Here is a 19388-nt window from a genome sequence, read left to right as displayed (position 1 = left end):
GTTATACTCACTGATTCAGAAGTTACTTCTGTTTACTTTTGCTCTCATCCAGATTTTATTTTGTTTAATTCTTTGGGAAAATAAACTAAAATAATGAGTTGGCAAATACATATTGAACATCATGGGATTACAAGACTGGGAACCAAATTGCACGCAATGCCAAGCCTCTGCCAGAGGGGCACTGACCCACCCATTGTGCTCTATTTGACAATCTTGCCAGCAGATACCTTTAGTCTTAAATAAAGTTATTCCAACTGAAAAAGGTCATGCAGAACACAAAAATATAGAGCCTGCTTCATGGTCACAAGAAATGATCATTTTCAGAAACTTGACAAGCTGCAGCTTCTGTGAACATGAACATAAATCAGCAAATAAAGAAACTCATTCATCACATTAAAAAAAAACTAAGAAATGATTGCATGAATTACATTCAAAACTCTTGAAGTTTTCTTTTTACCCCCAGGAGAAATATCAATTCGCTTTATTTAGCAGTACATAAAAAATAACAAAAGCGGATGATTAGCAAACTAATTGACAGTTTAGAGTTACCTCAGGGCAGTCCTGCTGCAATGAGGAGCTGCAGCATTCTCAACATTTTCCAACCTCTGTTCTGCGCTTATGTAGACCCGACTCTCTTTCAATTCTTAAGAGAAAGCTCATTATTTTTCCAAGAGTGAGAAAAATGAGAGTAACCCTCAATACATTAACCTCTAGAGTACAGAATTGCTTTCTTTGTAAAAGAAATTAATTTTCTTTGAAAGTACTTGTTCAGAAAAGAAGTACAGCAGTCCATGATGGAACCATCACATCAGCAGTTGATGTAAAATTGCAGCAACCTCTTAACAGTGAGGGAGTACATTTTCAGTTGAAGATTTCTCTCTGTATTCACCAAAGGGGGAAAAAGAGGAGGAGGAATGTTGGGAAGAAGAGGGAAGGAGGGACTGTCACATCCAAGACGGTAGGAATATTGCCAGGAGGAGGTGGAATCACAGACCATTAGCTCAATGAAAGGAGCAGCAAGACCTTGGAATTCAGCAGTGCGTGTCAATTAGCGAAGCTGTGGGTGATACGGCATTGTGAACAATCACCCGGTCGATCAAACTTTAAATCTGAATTACTCGTTGTATGCACATTTGTTTACAAATATTAACTATCCAAACACTTTGAATGTCAAAGAAAGGTATTGGCCCAACAGAAGGAGGAAAACAGGGACATATTGTGCAGTTACTCTGCACAAAGTGTTTGGTACATCATTAGGAGTATTACCACATGATATACTTGGTTTATAATCTCCTCTTCAACATGAATATGGGAAAGGGGCACAACCAATGTTGCTGTGTATCTGCATCTTACTCTATTACAATGATGTATTCATAATTAAGTGGGTAGGCTAAGGGCTTTGTTTTTAAAACTGCACTAATATTTCTTACACTGAATTTTCTAGATTTTAGCTCAAATATAATCTGGTGCATTGCAAAACTAAACTCATCACATTTTACACCATATTGCAGAGCAACAGGTACCAATGGTGCCATCAGGTACAGGAAGCATTCTGCACCCTACACTGATTTCACTCTCCATTTCCAAAGTATCTATCACATAGGTGTCACAAATACTACCACATCTTTAACGAACGGATTGAAAGATATTGGTGCACTTTACCGTTTAAATTAATCAGAGCTTTTCATCACATTACGCTTTTTCTGTATTCACTTTGTTGTCAGTGAGGAACAGTAGAAATAGTGCAAAACCACTAGTATGGTACTTGCAGCACTGGGTTGTACCAAATGTTACTGGGTCTTTCTGGAAGGCAGACATGTGGTGGTTCAATAAGCTGTACCATGGTGTGATCAATCAGTAAATACATATATAACTCTTGGTTAAGCAGAAACACTCAACAGATGGAGCCTCGGAAAAGAAATGGTGGGTAGATTTCTCCAGACAATTCTAACATAATTTATGTTATGTCTACCTTGGAACAGGTATCCTGCCTAGTGTCTAGGCTGCTGAAAGGCTCATGGCACAGCTGATAGGGGAAAATGTTAGTTCTCCCAATGCTTCTAAACAACTGTGGGATTATTTTGACTTCCATAGGAATTGCGAAGATTTATTTGGTTACTGGGTAAACCCTGTACCTACTTTTAGTTTCAGCTGAAATTAATGTATAAAGGAAAATCAGGAGATGTGTTTAATAGGTGGTTGAGCCAATACTGGGTTTTACACAATCGTTTAAAAGTCAAATTTAATAATTGCTTCTAGTTCCTTGAACGCCTGACTGCAGGTTGATAAAGTCTTAAAAAGGCTAGTAACATTTTGGGTTTTAAAAATAGGTTTAGCAACATAAATGAGACTTTCAATTGGGCCATATGAAAGCATACAGGAACTCTGATTTCAGCACTTTTAGAGGTCACTGCAGCATGTGATCTTTTGCTGAATGTTCCACTGCTATCCATTCACCAATCTACACCCTACGAATAATATATATCTCAATCATCATCCATCAGCCTCAAGTGAAGGACATGCCTCCTCCCACAGCAACATAAGAAAAGCACATTGCATAATCTAACAATAGCCTTCTGGTCTAGTAATATCACTCACACTTTTTCCAATGGAGAGATAGAGTGCAATGACCTGCATCAGAAGAGATGTAATTAAAAATTCAAAAAAGAGAAGATGCATATTTCATACACAATACAAAAAAAGGCAACAAGACCACAAACACCTTAAAAGAGGGTGACAGCACATCACATGGTGATGGTATTCTCTCTACATAGACAGTTTGTATTCTCCACTTCTATCACTGTGGTCATATAAAACATTAAGATTGTTTGTTGGGTAAAGCCACCTCTGTCCAATAGCCAGTTTACACAGGTTGTTGGCTAACATGTTGCAATAGTGACAGGGTAAAGACTGTTCACTTTTTTTTCATCAAGATCAGGGAATTTATCCAGAATTACATAATATTAATAAACTACCAAAACTAACAGAATAAAGTTGAAGGAGATTCGTCACAATGCTATTCTGGCTTTATCTATGCGTCAGAATTAAAATCATATTCTGAGAAACCTTTGAAAGCAAAAAAAAATCAGCAGACATTTAAACAATTAAAAGAAAGATGGGGTTAGACAATAACTTCTCAAATGTATTGGCTACTTTTGGTGCAGTTAATAGAAAAATTAACAGGACATATGTGAACTAGATAAAAGTAGGAGTTTAGGCACATGCTGGACAAGGTTAGAATACCATTATTACCAAACAATGTTACAACTGTAAAACAAAATGAGCAATGATCCACAGTCTTCCTCGAATTTCAATTGCTGTTTGATTTGCAAAATAGTCTGCCGTTCACTGAAGAACATGAAAGGTGACACTGGAAAATATAATGCATCTGCAATGTATAATGTCAAAACTCCTGGTAATTAATCTATTTACAAAAAAAACACGTACTTTATCCCTCCTCTCATTTCATGTTTATTTCCCTTACAGTTATTCCTCCAGCATAATTGCCAATGTCAACCAATAGGGCAGTTGGGCTGATTGTGTGTTTAAGCTTCTGTCCCCTAATTATCAGGAATGCTAGGAGGTCAACAAGTTTTATTTCTCTTTCTCTGGGAAAGGTAGCTCGGTCAGTATTTGCTTCAGCTGTGGACATTAAGGTGAGAATAGGAAATAGTGTGTGTGTGGAAGCATTTAGTTATGAAGTTCATTCAAAAACAATCCACTGTCTTTCACTGATGTTGCTTCAGTTTAATGATATTTATCAAGGCCTGTGTTACAATATATTGGGTTGCATATTAATCCCAATATCGAAATTAACAAAATAGATCGCATTAGTTGTTGAAAGTATCGTAAAGCTATAAGGAAATTGATAATCAATAGAATATTCAGCTTTGAAATGTATCATCAAGACTTTAATGTTGAAATTGCCCTTCAGCAGTGGTGCCAAATGGACAACATGGTTATTTGTTTTACATCCTGCCCAATTGACTTTAAGGGAAAAGACGCTGGAAGGGATTAAAAATGAGTCTGCTGATCTTTACTGCCTGTTTTACACTACTGTCAAAACCTAATTTTGTCCCCTTTATACTTTAAAGGCATTTAATTTTCTCCATTTCCCACTCTCAATTTCCCCATTTCTAATCTCCTTCCTCCTGAGAGATGATCCTTGTTGAGATTTCAGTATACCAGGCAACTAGGAAGAGGTACCCAGGGTGAACAGTTCCATTTGGTAGCTCCAACCTTCATGCGCTGACCATTGTCTGTGGTAGCAGAGCTGTGATTTGAAATGTATTTATTTGTGGAATAGCAAATGTGCAGCTTATTTCTTTTTCACACAATAGGTTTGACAACTCTCAGCATCACTATAGAGGACCTAAAATCAAAACCCTTCTGTGCCTTATCTTATTCAACTGTAATTATTTCCTTATAAATTACCACCACACCTCCAACCTCTGACCCCTATCTTCCAGCTCTCATGTGTAACTCCACTTGAATCCCTCCAGTTATTCACCACATCAACAGTATCAAAACAACCTGAACAAAAACCATGAGCACATTCTCTGTGATGGTTGTGCACTGCCACTGCTCAACCTCTCTGAAACATTTAATATTTTCAGGTTCACCATTTTCACCAATACTCCTGCTCCTCTCACTAACTCAGCTGGAATGGACTTCTGTACTTTCATTTAAATCTATCCAAATGCAGCTGAAGCATGTTCTCCACTCCAATACATTGACCTCTGAAAAAACTCCCCTTGGTTGTCTCCTCCTCCACATCCACCTGCTACTACTCCTTGGCATTCCAACTACACTCATGGGGTCAACATCTACATCTATGCTGGTGAAACCCAGCTCTATCTCTCCATGATCTCTCTCAGTGCATTTCCTACTGCTGTCCTGTCAGATTGTGTCCATAGCATTTAGTCTTGACAGGCTAGCCTGCAATCCTCATCTTTGGACCATGCTGCAAGCTCTGCACATTTGTTATCAGCGCTATTCCCCTGTCCAGCCTCTGCAGTAGACTAAATCAGTACACAATTGAACAAACAATATAAAATTAATTCCTAAGCAGAGCTTCTGACCCTGTATTTTCCATATAAGCAACTCAATTCCCTCTACTTCCATTGTAGCGCATCACAGCCTTCAGCAGTTTCTATGCCAAGATCTGGAATTCCCAACCATTAATCCACCTCTCCATCTCCTACTGTGTCTTTAAGACCCTACAAAAATCCACTCTTTTGTACAAACTTCTGTCTCTGTCCCAATAGCTCTACCTTTGCATGTGCTCATTTTTTTCCCTCATACTTCTGAAATGCCTTGCTTTCCTACATTAATATATCAAATGTAGGGTTATGTTGTTTCACAACATAGTTACAGGATTGTTTCTTCCCTCTTGTCTACTGACCTCATCCAGAATGCAGCTGATGGTCTACCTCTTCCATTTTGTTCCTTGTATAAACTTTGGTCATCATGAGTTAATGTTTACGTTTAAATTCATTGAGTATCCAACATGATTCCTACACTCATCGATAGCTAGGGTTGCCAACAAGCCTGGATTATCCCGGGTCTCATGAAATTAATGCCTCATCTTCCGGATGCTCTTGTGAGCAATCCAGGGGCAAAAGTATAGAGACATTTATTTATCCAGTTTTGCCTTGGCCAGATTCACAAGACTTCGCACAGGGTTACAATGCAAACAGAATGCAACATAACTTTAGCACACACGAAATCAGGTAAAACTATTCAATGGATACAGTGGTTTCTGGAGCAGAGAGAATGGGGGTGGGATGTGGATTGTGGCTAATGGCATCAATCACAAAACTATTATTGAGAACTGGTGTAGTCAGTGATATCCATGCATGCAGGAAGGTAGGAGGCAGGAGGAGGGCATGTGATGAAACTTGGGCCAAGCAGAGTTGACAACCCTACCGACAGATATGAAGAACAACTCAACAGTAGGAATCTTTGTTGGGCAATCATACTGTTCATTCTGTTAGGAATCAATGCTGCAGCCCCTCACTTAATTTGGGTGTGTAAGACTTAATCTATTAACATGCAGGTAAAGTATAAATTACAAAGCAAGGAAGAGGGATTGGAAAAACAGAAGTTCGCACTGTAAGCCCACACATTAATTTTAAGACAGTAGCTTTAGAATACAGCTTGCATGGAACAAAACACTACCCACAAACTGATAACCTCAACAGTTTGGATAAAAGCAACAAGCATGGGGTCCTGCAGTTTTTGGTTCTCATATCAAGTTTTTTTTCTTGGAAGTCCTATAATTTAGATCGACATTTAGATGTATTAAGCTTGAGCTAGTAGTTATGACAGCAACAGAATGTATCTCCCAGCTCACATTAAACTTGTGACAACTTGGTCTTGGTCTGTTAGATGTTTGCAAGGGTGGTTCTGAATGCCTTCCCTTAAATGCATTGTCAACGTCATTGCCCCAGCTGGTAAGGCTACATTGCTGTTAACATGGCTAAAATAATGCTTAACTAAGCATGCTCTATTTGTTTATGGCCTGCTCTCTAAACACACACCAATAATAATTCAACAAACACAGTGACTGTGATTAATAATGGGATGATAATACTACTGGGAGCAGAAATTCTAGGAAGTACCAAAAGTTATTTCTTCTTTCTTGATCCCACTTCTTATTTCTGTTTTTCTGAAATTTAAAAATAATTAGTTTCCTTTTTATCTTGACCCAAAAGTTTGCTGTACACCCACCACAGGATCTTAGATATTAGAAGAAAATCTGGAAAGTTACATAGTTAATAAATTGGTAAAGCCTGAAAAAGATCAGCCTCAATCTGTTCCATAACCAATCTGCACAACAGCAGAATCTATACCATACTCTCAAATATTAGCTATAATTTTGAAGTTAGATTGTGCTCTGCATTGCAAAGTTATTAAGTGGATAAGCCATCTTTTAAAAATTTTGTCTTTCTTATAATTTTTGCTGAAGTTTGAATTATTTTTATACTGAAACGCTCATCCTGTTGAATGGATAGAACAAATACTGTAAATTGTCCTTTAGACATTAACAAATTGTACATTTACATAAAATTGTACCTGCTGTTTAATTGTTCACAGGTTTAATTTCCATTTGGTCCATACAGTGTCTCTGCAAGTCCTGGGGACTGCTGGCCTACTGATTTCACAGTAACTAGAGGCTCCACAGTAAATAGACTAAAGGTTCATTCAAAATAACAGAGATAAACCATGAATATTACATGACTACACAATGCAAAAAGTACCTCCCAAAATCTGGATATCTTTGGTAAAACCAAAGTGCAGCCAATTTCAATTCTGATCATTGGCATTGTACTTGGATTTCTACTTGGGATGCTGGCAGCACCTAATGAATTTTCCATCACCAATAAATACCTGATTTTGCTTGAGGGTTGAGACAAGTTTTTGCAGAGTAATGTTCTCCTCTTCCAGTTCAGTGTAATCCTGCAGAAGCCTCGTTTCACGAAACTTGTACTCTCGGATCTCATCTTTCATCCGTATTCTTTGCAGCTCCAACATTTCATTATTCTTAAGAAGAAAAAAAGAAAGATCAAAATGAGATGCTTCAGCTCATTTAATGGTCTACTACCTTCCTGAATGTTTTTGATGAACCGCCTTTTTGCCTTGGGCAGGTGAGGAGATCTGAAGAACCAGATACAATTATTATCACAATGGTGTTACACAAAGTAACAAAATAGCATGATTTCAATTGGGCTTACATTGCTGCCTGGTACCTCTATTAATAAATGCAGATAAGGTGTACAACCACTTAATCTTCAAAACAGTGCCAAAAGAATCAACTGACATGTCGTTTTGACAAAGGAGACTGTCGACCTGAATTTATAAACTAGCTTCAAAATTCAATCTATTTCTGTTGCAAAAGATGTGTTCCATCTGACGTAATTTAAAAATAGAAGGAAGGAGAATTTATTCCTCGAAATAATCCTTAGCCTGTGAGTTGTACGCCTTAATAGTAACTTGTCTAGATCCCTGATATTTGTATTACAATTTTTAAACTTTCCCAGTTCTTCCTTCCTGCTAGGATATGATTAAATATTGGTCATTCAGCATGTCTAAGATAGTCTACCCAAATAATTCCTGTCCTCTCCAACGTTTATGTAAGAATTTTCTATTTGAAGTCAATGGCTAGCAACCAGATGGACTAGCAGCAATGATATGTATCATTGTCCTAGCTTGAAACCTACTAATTCAGTTTAGAAGTAGAGTGAACTTGGCACCTTTCTGGTTAGTACTATTTATTTACTGACTAAATTAACCACCCATTTAGATTGTCTTTCTTCTGATCTGCAAACAGTCACCTTTGGTATCTCACAGCTCTTTTTATTGCAGAGTAATTACATCTCAGAATAAGCAGCTTCATTTTTTATAGTGCAGGAAAAAATGCCATTAATGTATGACATTTTAAACTTAATTATCATATCGGGCACATTTTATCATTTGTTTGTTGATTTATCTCATAGGAAATCTCCTGTACCTCAATATATCTCAGATTTGAAGCCAAAAGCACTTTATTAGTTTTTCTAGTTACAGTATGGTACTATTGGATCCCCTGGTCTCCAGATAGTGGCTTTCCTCAGTTTCACTTGGAATTGAGTTAACCACAAGGAGCTCATTTCAATGAGTTAAAAGAGTCAAAGACAAATGCTTGGACAGATTTTCAAAGAGACAAAGATATATTTTTAATAGATGGTAAATATATGGATAATTCCAAAAATTTAAGGTTTAAGTGGATACCTGAACAATCTAGAATGCTTTTGAAAAATTCCCTGGGGAAAGGGGAGATTTTGTGGTGTTTCAAAATTCATTTCCTCGGAAGTCCTGCATCAGTCTCCATGGTGATGACTCAAGAAGAGTATACATTACTCTGTTTACGACTCTATCAAGTCTTCTCAAACATTTCAGTACTTCCTGGCACAATGACATCCTTATTTTGGGCTGTGGGTTTCTTGTTAAGGAGTGTTTGTTATAAAACAAATAAGGCACATTGCAAAGGGGTTTGCTGCTGAACTACTAATATATTGTAACACTAGATAGAGAGTAACATGGAAATATACAAGTTGTCTGCATTGGTCTAAAGAAGATGAAATAACCTAATTTTACTGAATTAGGTCATCTTTTATTCTTAAGAAAAAACTTGCACTTAAATAATATTTGTCCCAAAACCACAACATCCACCATCTGGAAGGTCAAGGGAAGCAACTACTTTGTAACACCATCATTTCCAAGTCATCTACCTTCCTAAGCATTGGTAATAAAGCACCTTTCCTCCACACAGGCTGGATCAAAATGTGTGAATTCCCTAACTCTCATTGTAGTACCTTCATCACATTGATTACAATAGTCTAAGGTAGCTAGGCGTGACCAACCTCTGGCTCCAATGAGAGATGATCAAGGAATGTTGGCCTTTAAATAAATCAAGGTGCAGCCAAAGACATGGGTTTTAGGGGCCTCGGTATCACTGAGCCAACTGTTCTCAGCCCTTTAAGGATCCTGCAGAAATTTTTCAATGATTCCCTTTACTTAAGAACTACATTATGTGGGTAAGACATTAGGCTTGAGTGTACGCAAGGTTTTAGATAGTTGCAGTAGGTGTATTATTTAGACACCATAGCTTACTTGAGGAGATGCCAAACTGCAGTGGTGATGTGAGCTGAACATATCTGGAAGGACAGGTTTACCAAATGCACACAGCTCTTTGAGGTTTTTTCTGTTGGGTTTCCTCCTATGAGCAGGCTGATTGATGACTGGAATCCTACTTCAGCTAGCTGAAACCTACAAGAGCAGGTAGGTATAGCATGCAAGATAATACTTCTGCATTTCAGGGCTCAGCTGATCAGTAACAGCGATATACCTTCCATCTGATATAGAGTTTGAAATAATCCGGGTTTTAAGCTACCTGCTGGAATAGCACCCCATCCAGCACCTTCAAAATTCATTCGGTTTGCTACTGACATATCGTGGCGGCGGATGCACTGCAGCAACTCACCAAGGCTCCTTCAACAGTACCTTCTAAACCCATGATCTCCACCACTTTCAAGGACAAGGTCAGCAGATACGTGGGAGTAAAACCACGTGCAAGTTCTCCTCTAATCACACACCAATCTGACCTGGAAATATATCATAACAGCATTTAAAAAAGGAGCAGGAATAGCCCATCCAGCTTTCAAGCTTGTCTCACCATTCTATAAGACCCTGGCTGAATACCCCAAGGCCTGAACTCTTCTTTCATGACAGTTCCTCATTGTCCTTAACTCTTTGATCTTGTAATAATCTCTCTCTCCTTTATAAATACTTTCAGTGATCCAACCTTCACAACTCTCTGAATTAGAGAATTCTAGATATTCAGTAGCCTCTGAAAGAAGAAATTCCTTTGCTTCTTAGTTTCAAATGAGTGACCCTTATTCTGGAAATATGTCCCTACATTGAGATTCCCCCATTATTAGAAACATCTTTTCCACATATACCCTGTCGAACCACCTCATATCGCGCAGGTTTCAATACCTTGGTTGCTTCACTGTTGTTGAGTCAAATTCCTGGAACTCCTTCCCTAATAGCACCATGGTGTTCCTACAACAAGGACTGCAGTAGTTCAAGAAAGCAACTTGCACACAATTATATGCCGCAAGGAAATTAGGGACGAGCATTAAATGGTTGCCTAACCAGTGATGCCCACATCCTATGAATAAATAAACAAAATGCAATAGACTTCATGATGCAACCAAATGGTCATAGTCTTGCGAAGGTGGCTAGGTGCAGAGATCTCTGTACCTTCTCCAGTCAGCATCCATTTACAACTGGCATTTGGCACTCTCACTCTATGGGAGAAACATGGTATAGTAGTGATGTCAATAGGATAATAATCCAGACGCCCAGGCTAATGTTTTTGGGGATATGCGTTTGAATCCCAGAATGGCAGATAATGAAATGTGAATTCAATAAATATCAGAATAAGAAACTTCACTAATGGCTTTCCTGAAACCACTGTCGATTGCCATTAAAAACCCATCAGATTCATTAATGTCCTCCAGGGAAGGAAGTCTGCCATCCTTACCTGGTCTATCTTACATGTGACTCCAGACTCACAGCAAAGTGATTGACTCTTAACTGCCCTCTAGGAAATAAAGGATGTGCAATAAATGGTAGCTTAGCCAGTAATACCCAAATCCTATGAACAAACCGAAAAAATCTAATCTCACAGTTAGGGATCCTCTCGGAAGGAGCGATCACAGTATGGTTGAATTTAATATACAGATGGAGCGTGAGAAGGTTAAATCCAGTACCTATGGCCTGTGCTTAAACAAAGGAGACTATGAAGGAATGAGGAAGGAGTTAGTTAAGGTAGAATGGGAGCAAAAACTTTATGGTGGGTCAATTGAGGAACAGTGGAGGACTTTCAAAACAATTTTTCACAGTGCTCAGCAGAAGTATATTCCAGTGATAAGGAAGAACTGTAGGAAAAGAGAGAGCCAGCCATGGATGTCTAAGGAAATAAAGGAAAGTATCAGATTGAAAAAAAAACACATACAGAAAAGCAAAGAGTAGTGGGAAACTAGTAGACTGGGAAATCTTTAAAGGCCAACAGAAAGCCACAAAAAAAGTTATAAAGAAAAAGTTATGAGAGTAAACTAGCTCAGAACATAAAAACAGGCAGCAAAAGTTTCTATAAATGTGTAAATCGTAAAAGAGTGGCGAAGGTAAACATTGGTCCTTCAGAGGATGAGAAGGCCAATTTAATAACTGGGAATGAGGAAATAGCCGAGACATTAAACAGTTATTTTGTGTCGGTCTTCACAGTGGAAGACACAAATAACATGCCGAAAACTAATGGCAGGAAGATTATAGCAGGTGAGGACCTAGAAACTATCATTATCACTAAGGAGGCAGTGCTGGGCAAGCTAATGGGTTAAAGGTAGACAAGTCTCCTGGCCCTGATGAAATGCATCCCAGGGTACTAAAAGAGGTGATGGGGGAAATAGCAAATGCACTAGTAATTATTTACCAAAATTCACTGGACTCTGGGGTGGTTCCCGCAGATTGGAAAACAGCCAATGTGACGCCACTGTTTAAAAAAGGAAGTAGACAAAAAGCAGGTTAGGCCAGTTAGCTTAACTTTGGTAGTGGGGAAAATGCTTGAATCCATCATTAAGGAAGAAATAGCAAGACATCTGGATATAAATTGTCCCATTGGGAACACCCAGCATGGGTTCATGAAGGGTAGGTCATCTTTAACTAATTTGGTGGAATTCTTTGAGGACATTACTTGCATGGTGGACAATGGGGAACCTGTGGATGTGGTGTATCTGGATTTCCAGAAGGCATTTGACAAGGTGCCACACGAAAGGCTGCTACATAAGATAAAGTTGCACGGTATTACAGGTCATGTATTGGCATGGATAGGGGATTGGTTGACCAGTAGAAAGCAAAGAGTAGGGGTAAATGGATGCTTTTCTGGTTGGCGGTCAGTGGCTAGTGGTGTGCCTCAGGGATCAGTGTTGGGACCGCAATTGTTTACAATTTACATAGATGATTTGGAGTTGGGGACTAAGTGTGGTGTGTCAAAATTTGCAGATGACACTAAGGTGAGTGGTAGAGCAAAGTGTGCAGAAGACACTGAAAGTCTGCAGAGGGATATAGATAGTCTAAGTGAGTGGGCAAAGGTCTGGCAAATGGAGTACAATGTTGATAAGTGTGAGGTCATCCATTTTGATAGGAATAACAGCAAAATGGACTATGTTTTAAATGGTAAAAAATTGCAGCACACTGCTGTGCAGAGGGACTTGGGTATCCCTGTGCATGAATCGCTAAAAGTAGGATTGCAGGTGCAGCAGGTAATTAAAAAGGCAAATGGAATTTTGTCTGCCATTGCTAGAGGGATGGAGTTTAAAAACAGGGAGGCTATGCTGCAGCTGTATAGAGTCCTGGTGAGGCCACACCTGGAGTACTTTGTGCAGTTTTGGTCTCCTTACTTGAGAAGGGATATACTAGTACTGGAGGGGGTGCAGAGGAGATTCACTCAGTTGATTCCAGAGTTGAGAGGGTTGGATTATGAGGAGAGACTGAGTAGACTGGGATTATACTCATTGGAATTCAGAAAAATGAGGGGGGATCTTATAGAAACATATAAGATTATGAAGGGAATGGATAAGGCGGAGGCAGGGAGGTTGTTTCCGCTAGCAGGTGAAACTCGAACTAGAGGGCATCACCTCAAAATAAAGGGAAGCAGATGTAGGACTGAGGTCAGGAGGAACTTCTTCACCCAAAGGGTTGTGAATCTGTGGAATTCCCTGCCCAGTGAAGCGGTTGAAGCTACCTTGCTGAATGTTTTTAAGGCAAAGCCAGATAAACTTTTGAACAGTAAAGGAATTAAGGGTTATGGTGAGTGGGCGGGTAAGTGGAGCTGAGTCTCAAAAAGATCAGCCATGATCTTATTAAATGGCGGGGCAGGCTCGAGGGATCGGATAGCCTATGTCTGCTCCTAGTTCTTATATTCTTATAACCCGACTAGCTAATTATACTCCCATTCAGTAAGACACTCTCTCTCCCTAATCATACTATCTGTGCACAAAGGCACTCCCTCTCTCCAATAACATTCCCCATTCACTCAAACACTCCCTCTTTCACAACATCCTTTCCATTCAGCGAAATGACTCCTTCTCTCTAACTGTATATCTGTAGTTACAAATATGACCCTGTCCCTGGCCTCAATGCCAGCATTATTTTGTTCCTCTCAGTTCTGACTGCCTTCTGTATTTTGTTCAGTCCTTCACCTTGTTCAATTCCTATTGCTGCCTTTACCCACTTCACAGATCTCACTGGCAATATTAACTCCTCAGGAATTCCTCCCCACTGCAGCTTCATTGTCTGAGTATGAGGAGCTACGAAAAGAAGCAGCACCAAGGGAGAAAAGGAAGAACAGAGTTCATTTTTGACCCCCAAGTAGTCAAGAAGTGTGTGAGCTTTGTACACTGCATATGGCTCGTCGTGCCTATGATCTGTACCACTGAAGTATCTAATGCTACATTTAGCGTATAGTTAACTTAATAGGGATTAACCAAAGTCTGAAAGCTCTGACTTCCATGGTTTTCAGCAGCCTTTCCTCAGTGATCCTATTACCAATATCATAAACCACTGGAATTCTTGTAGGAACAGGATAGGATCATAGGAACAAGAGTATGCCATTCAGCCCATTGAATCTCCTCCACTATTTAATATAATTGTGGCTGATCAAACACTTCAATGATATTCATTCACACTGTTCCCACAAGCAGTTATACCATTGACATTCGACTGAGCCTCCAAAGCCCTCTGGGGTAGAGAGTTCCAAACATTTGGACTTGTGTATTGTTGGATTAGCCCTTCATAAGCAGCAGCAGTGTGGAATCAGGTTGGGAGAAATGGACAGTGGTTTTTGCAAGAGTACATAAGATGGCTTTGATTTTCCAAATGAGAAGTTTGCAACAAAGAAGAAATTCTGGTTTAAGATGTCAGGTTAGCATGTGAAAATACCTCAGTGGTCTTGGAATTAAGAAAAATGTGAGGTCAACCAGGGTATCTGCAAACTCAGAGAAAATTACTCTGCAGATAATGGGGGTCATTTTAACTTTGATAGGTCTGGAAAATTGATAATAGGAGATTGGTCACTTGTTATTCTCCTAGCCTGATTTCCTTAACATTTACATGAGTGTTATGTTCTTGTAACAAGGGTACATACCAGTCAAAGGTGTGTTTTAAAAGAGTTGAATGACATGGAATTTTCATGGCTCAATTTAAAAACAGTTACAAAATTGTACTTTGTCAGGAAAGGCTATTAGGCCAGAAACACTTATGATAAATCAGGGGAATTCCACAACCATTTAGTATGCTTGCAATGTTTCCGGGCAATTCACCAGATCTGTAGAATAATGGCTGTTACTAAAATTTAAAAAAAAGCAAATCAGCAAAGTATCTGGAAGGATCTATTGTGTACAGTGAAGGAATTGGCTGTTGCAACTGAATGCAAATACCATATTGAACTAAAAACAGAAAGCTCTGGAAATTAGATTTTTGTTTTAGATTTCCAGATCCCTGATTGAACAGTCACTGTTGAACGTGATGATATGCTGAATTAGAGATCAAGATTGTCAAGTCCAGTGCATTCAGAAATACCTCCAAGGATCCTCAAAAAATACATTCCACAAAGATAAACAATTTGGACAAACTTCAGTTGCTTAGCTGAACTAATTGAAATACTGGAGTGGGTGAATATCACATGATTGGGCTGCAGGCTGAAGACTAAAAAGCTTGTTCCTTCTGACGTGCTTTGGTTTTTGTGCAGTGACAATGGACCAAACTGTAAACGAGCAGGTCATGTCCCATTGGTTAAACTTACAATTACACAATTAAGTTTTGAAATATTTTGTTCAAAAACTGTTGGAGGTGAGATTTGAGGACAACTGGGCATCTGGGACATTAGTGAACAATGGGACAATCTCTTTAAACAATACACCTAAAGGATTGAGAAATAAATACAGGAAGGGCTAAAAAGAAGGACCAATTAGGGTGAGCAAATTCCATGTCAAATCTCTTGTTTGTGATCATATCTTTCTCCTAGTCTACTCTATCCAACCCTGTAATGATTTTGAAAACTTCGATCAGTTCACAGGATGGCTTTACGTTTTCACAAAATTAACAGCAAGGATTGCAAAACCCCAGTAATTAGTGGTGATTTACAATTCATAACGTATCTCTTCACAAGTTGCTGGCTGATTTGCATAATAATGACAGCAAATGCCATTCAGTCTTTTCATTTTCAACAGAAATCTGGATGAATATGTCCTGTAAAATGAAAATATCAGACCGAAAGGGCTCAGGAAAGTACAACAGCAAAACGATTCTGGCATTATTATCCCCACATGACCGAAAGTTTCATAATTCAGCCAGTATATGGATTCCCAGTCAGTTGTTAGCGTACTGTCACAACTGTGTAAATCTAATATCATGTATTGTACTAAAGGTTAATCTCTCTTCAAACAAACACAAGGAGTCTGAAAATATGGCTGCTGGAAATGTCAAGGTGATTCTTGTTGATGCCTACAGCCAGAAAAAGCAAGCAGATGGAAACTGTTATCTCAGCATTGACCACAAAAGGAAACATTTAGAATTAATTTGACCCTTGGACAACACAATGAGTCTTTCAAGAAGTACAAGAATTTAAGGTTTCTGGGAGAAACATTAGACTGGAAGGACCACCCACCACCCCCACCACCACCTGCCCCCCCGGCCCCAAGGGAATTCCAGTATAAATGATTTTGCTCTGTGGATCAAAGATTCATCAAATGTTGATACTGAGGCTATCTTAAGTTTATATCTGCACAAAGCTGACTGGGAGACCATTTTAAATAGAACTCCCAGTAATGGACTATTGGAAGATATGCTCAGAGAATGAGTTCTCAGCCAGGAGAGCTTAAAGAAAAGGGTTTTCAGAAATCAACAACAGTTTTGTTGAAAGAGTCCAGGCAATCTGCAATTGTCGTAACCACAGAACTATTGAGGACAAGGAATTCTCTCTCTATTCTATCTATCTATATCTCTCTCTCAAAGTCTGCTTTTACAACTGAGTCCATTGTAGAAGCAACCATCAATTATTTGACTACAGAAGCCATCACAACTGCTGAATTTGACTTCATATTTCAACCTCATCATCTCAGAAAGAGAAATCTTTAAACAACTAACAGGCCTGCAATCATATCAGATTGATCTTACTTTCATCTTTTATACGTATCATTTAATTGCATCTGCTTTTAATCATTGTTTCTGGATTTTACATAATAACTGTTTTTTACACAGTACCTTTCGGATACAGTTTTGTACTAAACCAACACCTATATTTTGTTTAAGATGAAAGTTTTTTTGCTAGTTATTCTTAAATTGGAAAACTCAAGAAAATTAAAATGGAGCTATAAGCTATACAAATCCACAGTACATGGACCACTCTGAGGACAGACCTGTTGTGGTCCTGACAGTGCACACGTGGGAACAATGGGGATAGCAGCAGATGTAATTTTGCATCATCATTTTTGAAGGGGAGTGAGTAGTGGCAAGAAGTGACTTCAGCTCATTAGATCATTGTACAGGATACTAAGAACAGCATCAGTAACTCACAATTGGTTCCTTTTGATTAGATTTGGAAACTTGAAATGGTCCATTTTGCTAACCAGACTACCATAGATCCCTTATGCTGTATAGTTATAAAGGACTAGCTTAAATGAATACTTAAAACTGCATCAACGATCACAGCATAAAGATCCAAGACTACTCATGGTGATATGCACTAGCTGATATTCAGACATAAATCCTTTATACTGGAGATTTTCTTCTACACCTGGAAGCTATTATGATCCTGACACTGATAACTTGGAAAAAGAACTTCAAACTTCCAGTTGATAGCTGGAAGCATCTCACGAAAAGACTTAATGTTTCAAGACTTTCACTGCAACGGGCTAAAAGCACTATTAACTAAATAGTATTATTATCATCGGTAGCTTAGACGTTAAACTACAGATCAGAGCTTTCCCTTTTTATTTCTAACAAACAAAAACAACATTAACATGTATGCTTTACACTGTCTCTTAAGCAGTCATTTAATTTTCCTGGACACAATCCAAGGTGGCTCTTAGCTCTTGAGGTTTTACTCCCAGTCTTTTTTTTTCCCAACCTGGTAACATTTAATTCCAGAATTGTCTTTCATAGTAAAGGTTTTGAGATTCCTTCTCCAGTACAAGTTAGGTAAATGTTCCAGCCTCATTTCAAATCTTTATAAACTTAGTTTAATCTGAGCATGAGCTCCTAGTTTCATTCCTGTGCAGCAAACTATAAAGATTTCTGCCTCTCCTGGGTCCCAGCAGTCTAACCTGTTTCAGGAATATCTTTAGGAAAGCCTATAACACAATCCCAGTGATTTCTTAAGGATGCTCCATTCTCAAAACCCATCTCCACATCAGTATGATTCAAGTGGGCTGTGTATCCAGGTAGAAATGTTGACTGATCTTTTAGACCCCAACTCTATTTTGATGAAAAGTCTAAATAATAATCACTTACAACCAGACATGCTCAATACCTTAGTGAGACTTTGAAGGCTAGAATATTAACCACTGTAAAAACAACTGCTGTTGCCATTGTCTTAAAGCACGAACACCTTACACTATTTTTCAAACAAAACAACTGGGCTATTGTTGGACGGTTTTTGGAATAGGACAAATGGCTGCTTTCAATTTACCTGAAATTAAAGGCACAGTCCCAAAATGTAACAAATTCTTAACCTTAAATTCATAACCAATCCACCAGAAGTTAGAATGAGAAGAGGCGATATAAATGAAATGGTACAATTTCAAAGAAAGTGTGGAACACACAGTTCTGGAGGGTATGCATACACAAATTTTAAAGGTGGCCAGACAAGCTGGGAAGGCAGTTAAAGAAGCATATGACATCTTGTCTTTAGTAACAGAGGAATGGAGTAAACAGAAGATTTAGGGTCTCGCTTCAGTATTTGGTTTTAGTGTAGAACAAGACCAATTTGTTATAAATGCAACTAGGGAAGGGCAATAAAATACTGGCCTAGCCATTGACACCCACATGAATCACATCATCCCCTGAGATTTTTGCACAGGCCAGCGTCTTATAAAGTCAGAAGAGATGTTTTATGGAATCGCACGGAAGTCAAATTGATAGATGGGAAGATAGTTGAGGACCATGACCAGAGGTCTATGCTGTTTTAAAATGCCTACAGGCCAAAAGGATTATCCTCAATGGCAAGTATGAATAGATTTCTTGAAAAATTCACTTAATGGGATACATGGGTGGAAAGGATGAAATAATGCCAGATCTACAGAAAATGAAATAAAAACAGTAAGTGCTGGAGAAATGCAACAGGTTCAACAACATCTATACAGAGGAAAAACAGAGTGAATGTTTCAAATTTAATTATGACCCTTCTTCAGCACTTGAGGCTTTTATTTCAGATCCTTATGATACTTGCCCATGAGAAAAAATATGTGCAGAAGATACTACAAATGATAATACACATGCTTCCCAAAAGTGACAGTTGATAGCCTTAAAACAAACATAAGGAATTTGCTGGTGAAATTCAGTCATATGCTCAAACCACAGTGACACAGTGGCCAGCAGTTCAAAAGAGACTCACTCAAATACAATAGGAACGAAAGGAAGACTGAGAAGGCATTGCCATTCATAACTTTTCAAAATCATGGCAGGTCTGGACAAAGTTAAGGAATCAAGAAGCAGAGGCACAGTTTTAAAGTGTTTTGTAAAAGAAGCAAATGAGAGGTGAGGAAACACATTGTCATACAACGAGT

General features: G+C 38.6%; 1 protein-coding gene across 2 annotated transcripts in view; it reads right to left on the bottom strand.

The window, feature by feature from the left end:
* bicd1a (bicaudal D homolog 1a) overlaps positions 1-19388 on the bottom strand; it is a 246893-nt gene that overhangs the window by 75568 nt on the left and 151937 nt on the right. For both annotated transcript variants that reach the window (XM_020530076.2, XM_048607627.1), the window contains exon 3: positions 7393-7545. In XM_020530076.2, the coding sequence (XP_020385665.2) occupies positions 7393-7545 (153 nt within the window). The remainder of the gene's footprint in view (positions 1-7392; positions 7546-19388) is intronic.

Source organism: Rhincodon typus, chromosome 18 (assembly GCF_021869965.1).
Source record: "Rhincodon typus isolate 14 chromosome 18, sRhiTyp1.1, whole genome shotgun sequence".
Lineage (NCBI taxonomy): Eukaryota > Metazoa > Chordata > Chondrichthyes > Orectolobiformes > Rhincodontidae > Rhincodon > Rhincodon typus.
This window is presented reverse-complemented; position numbering and strand designations above follow the sequence as displayed.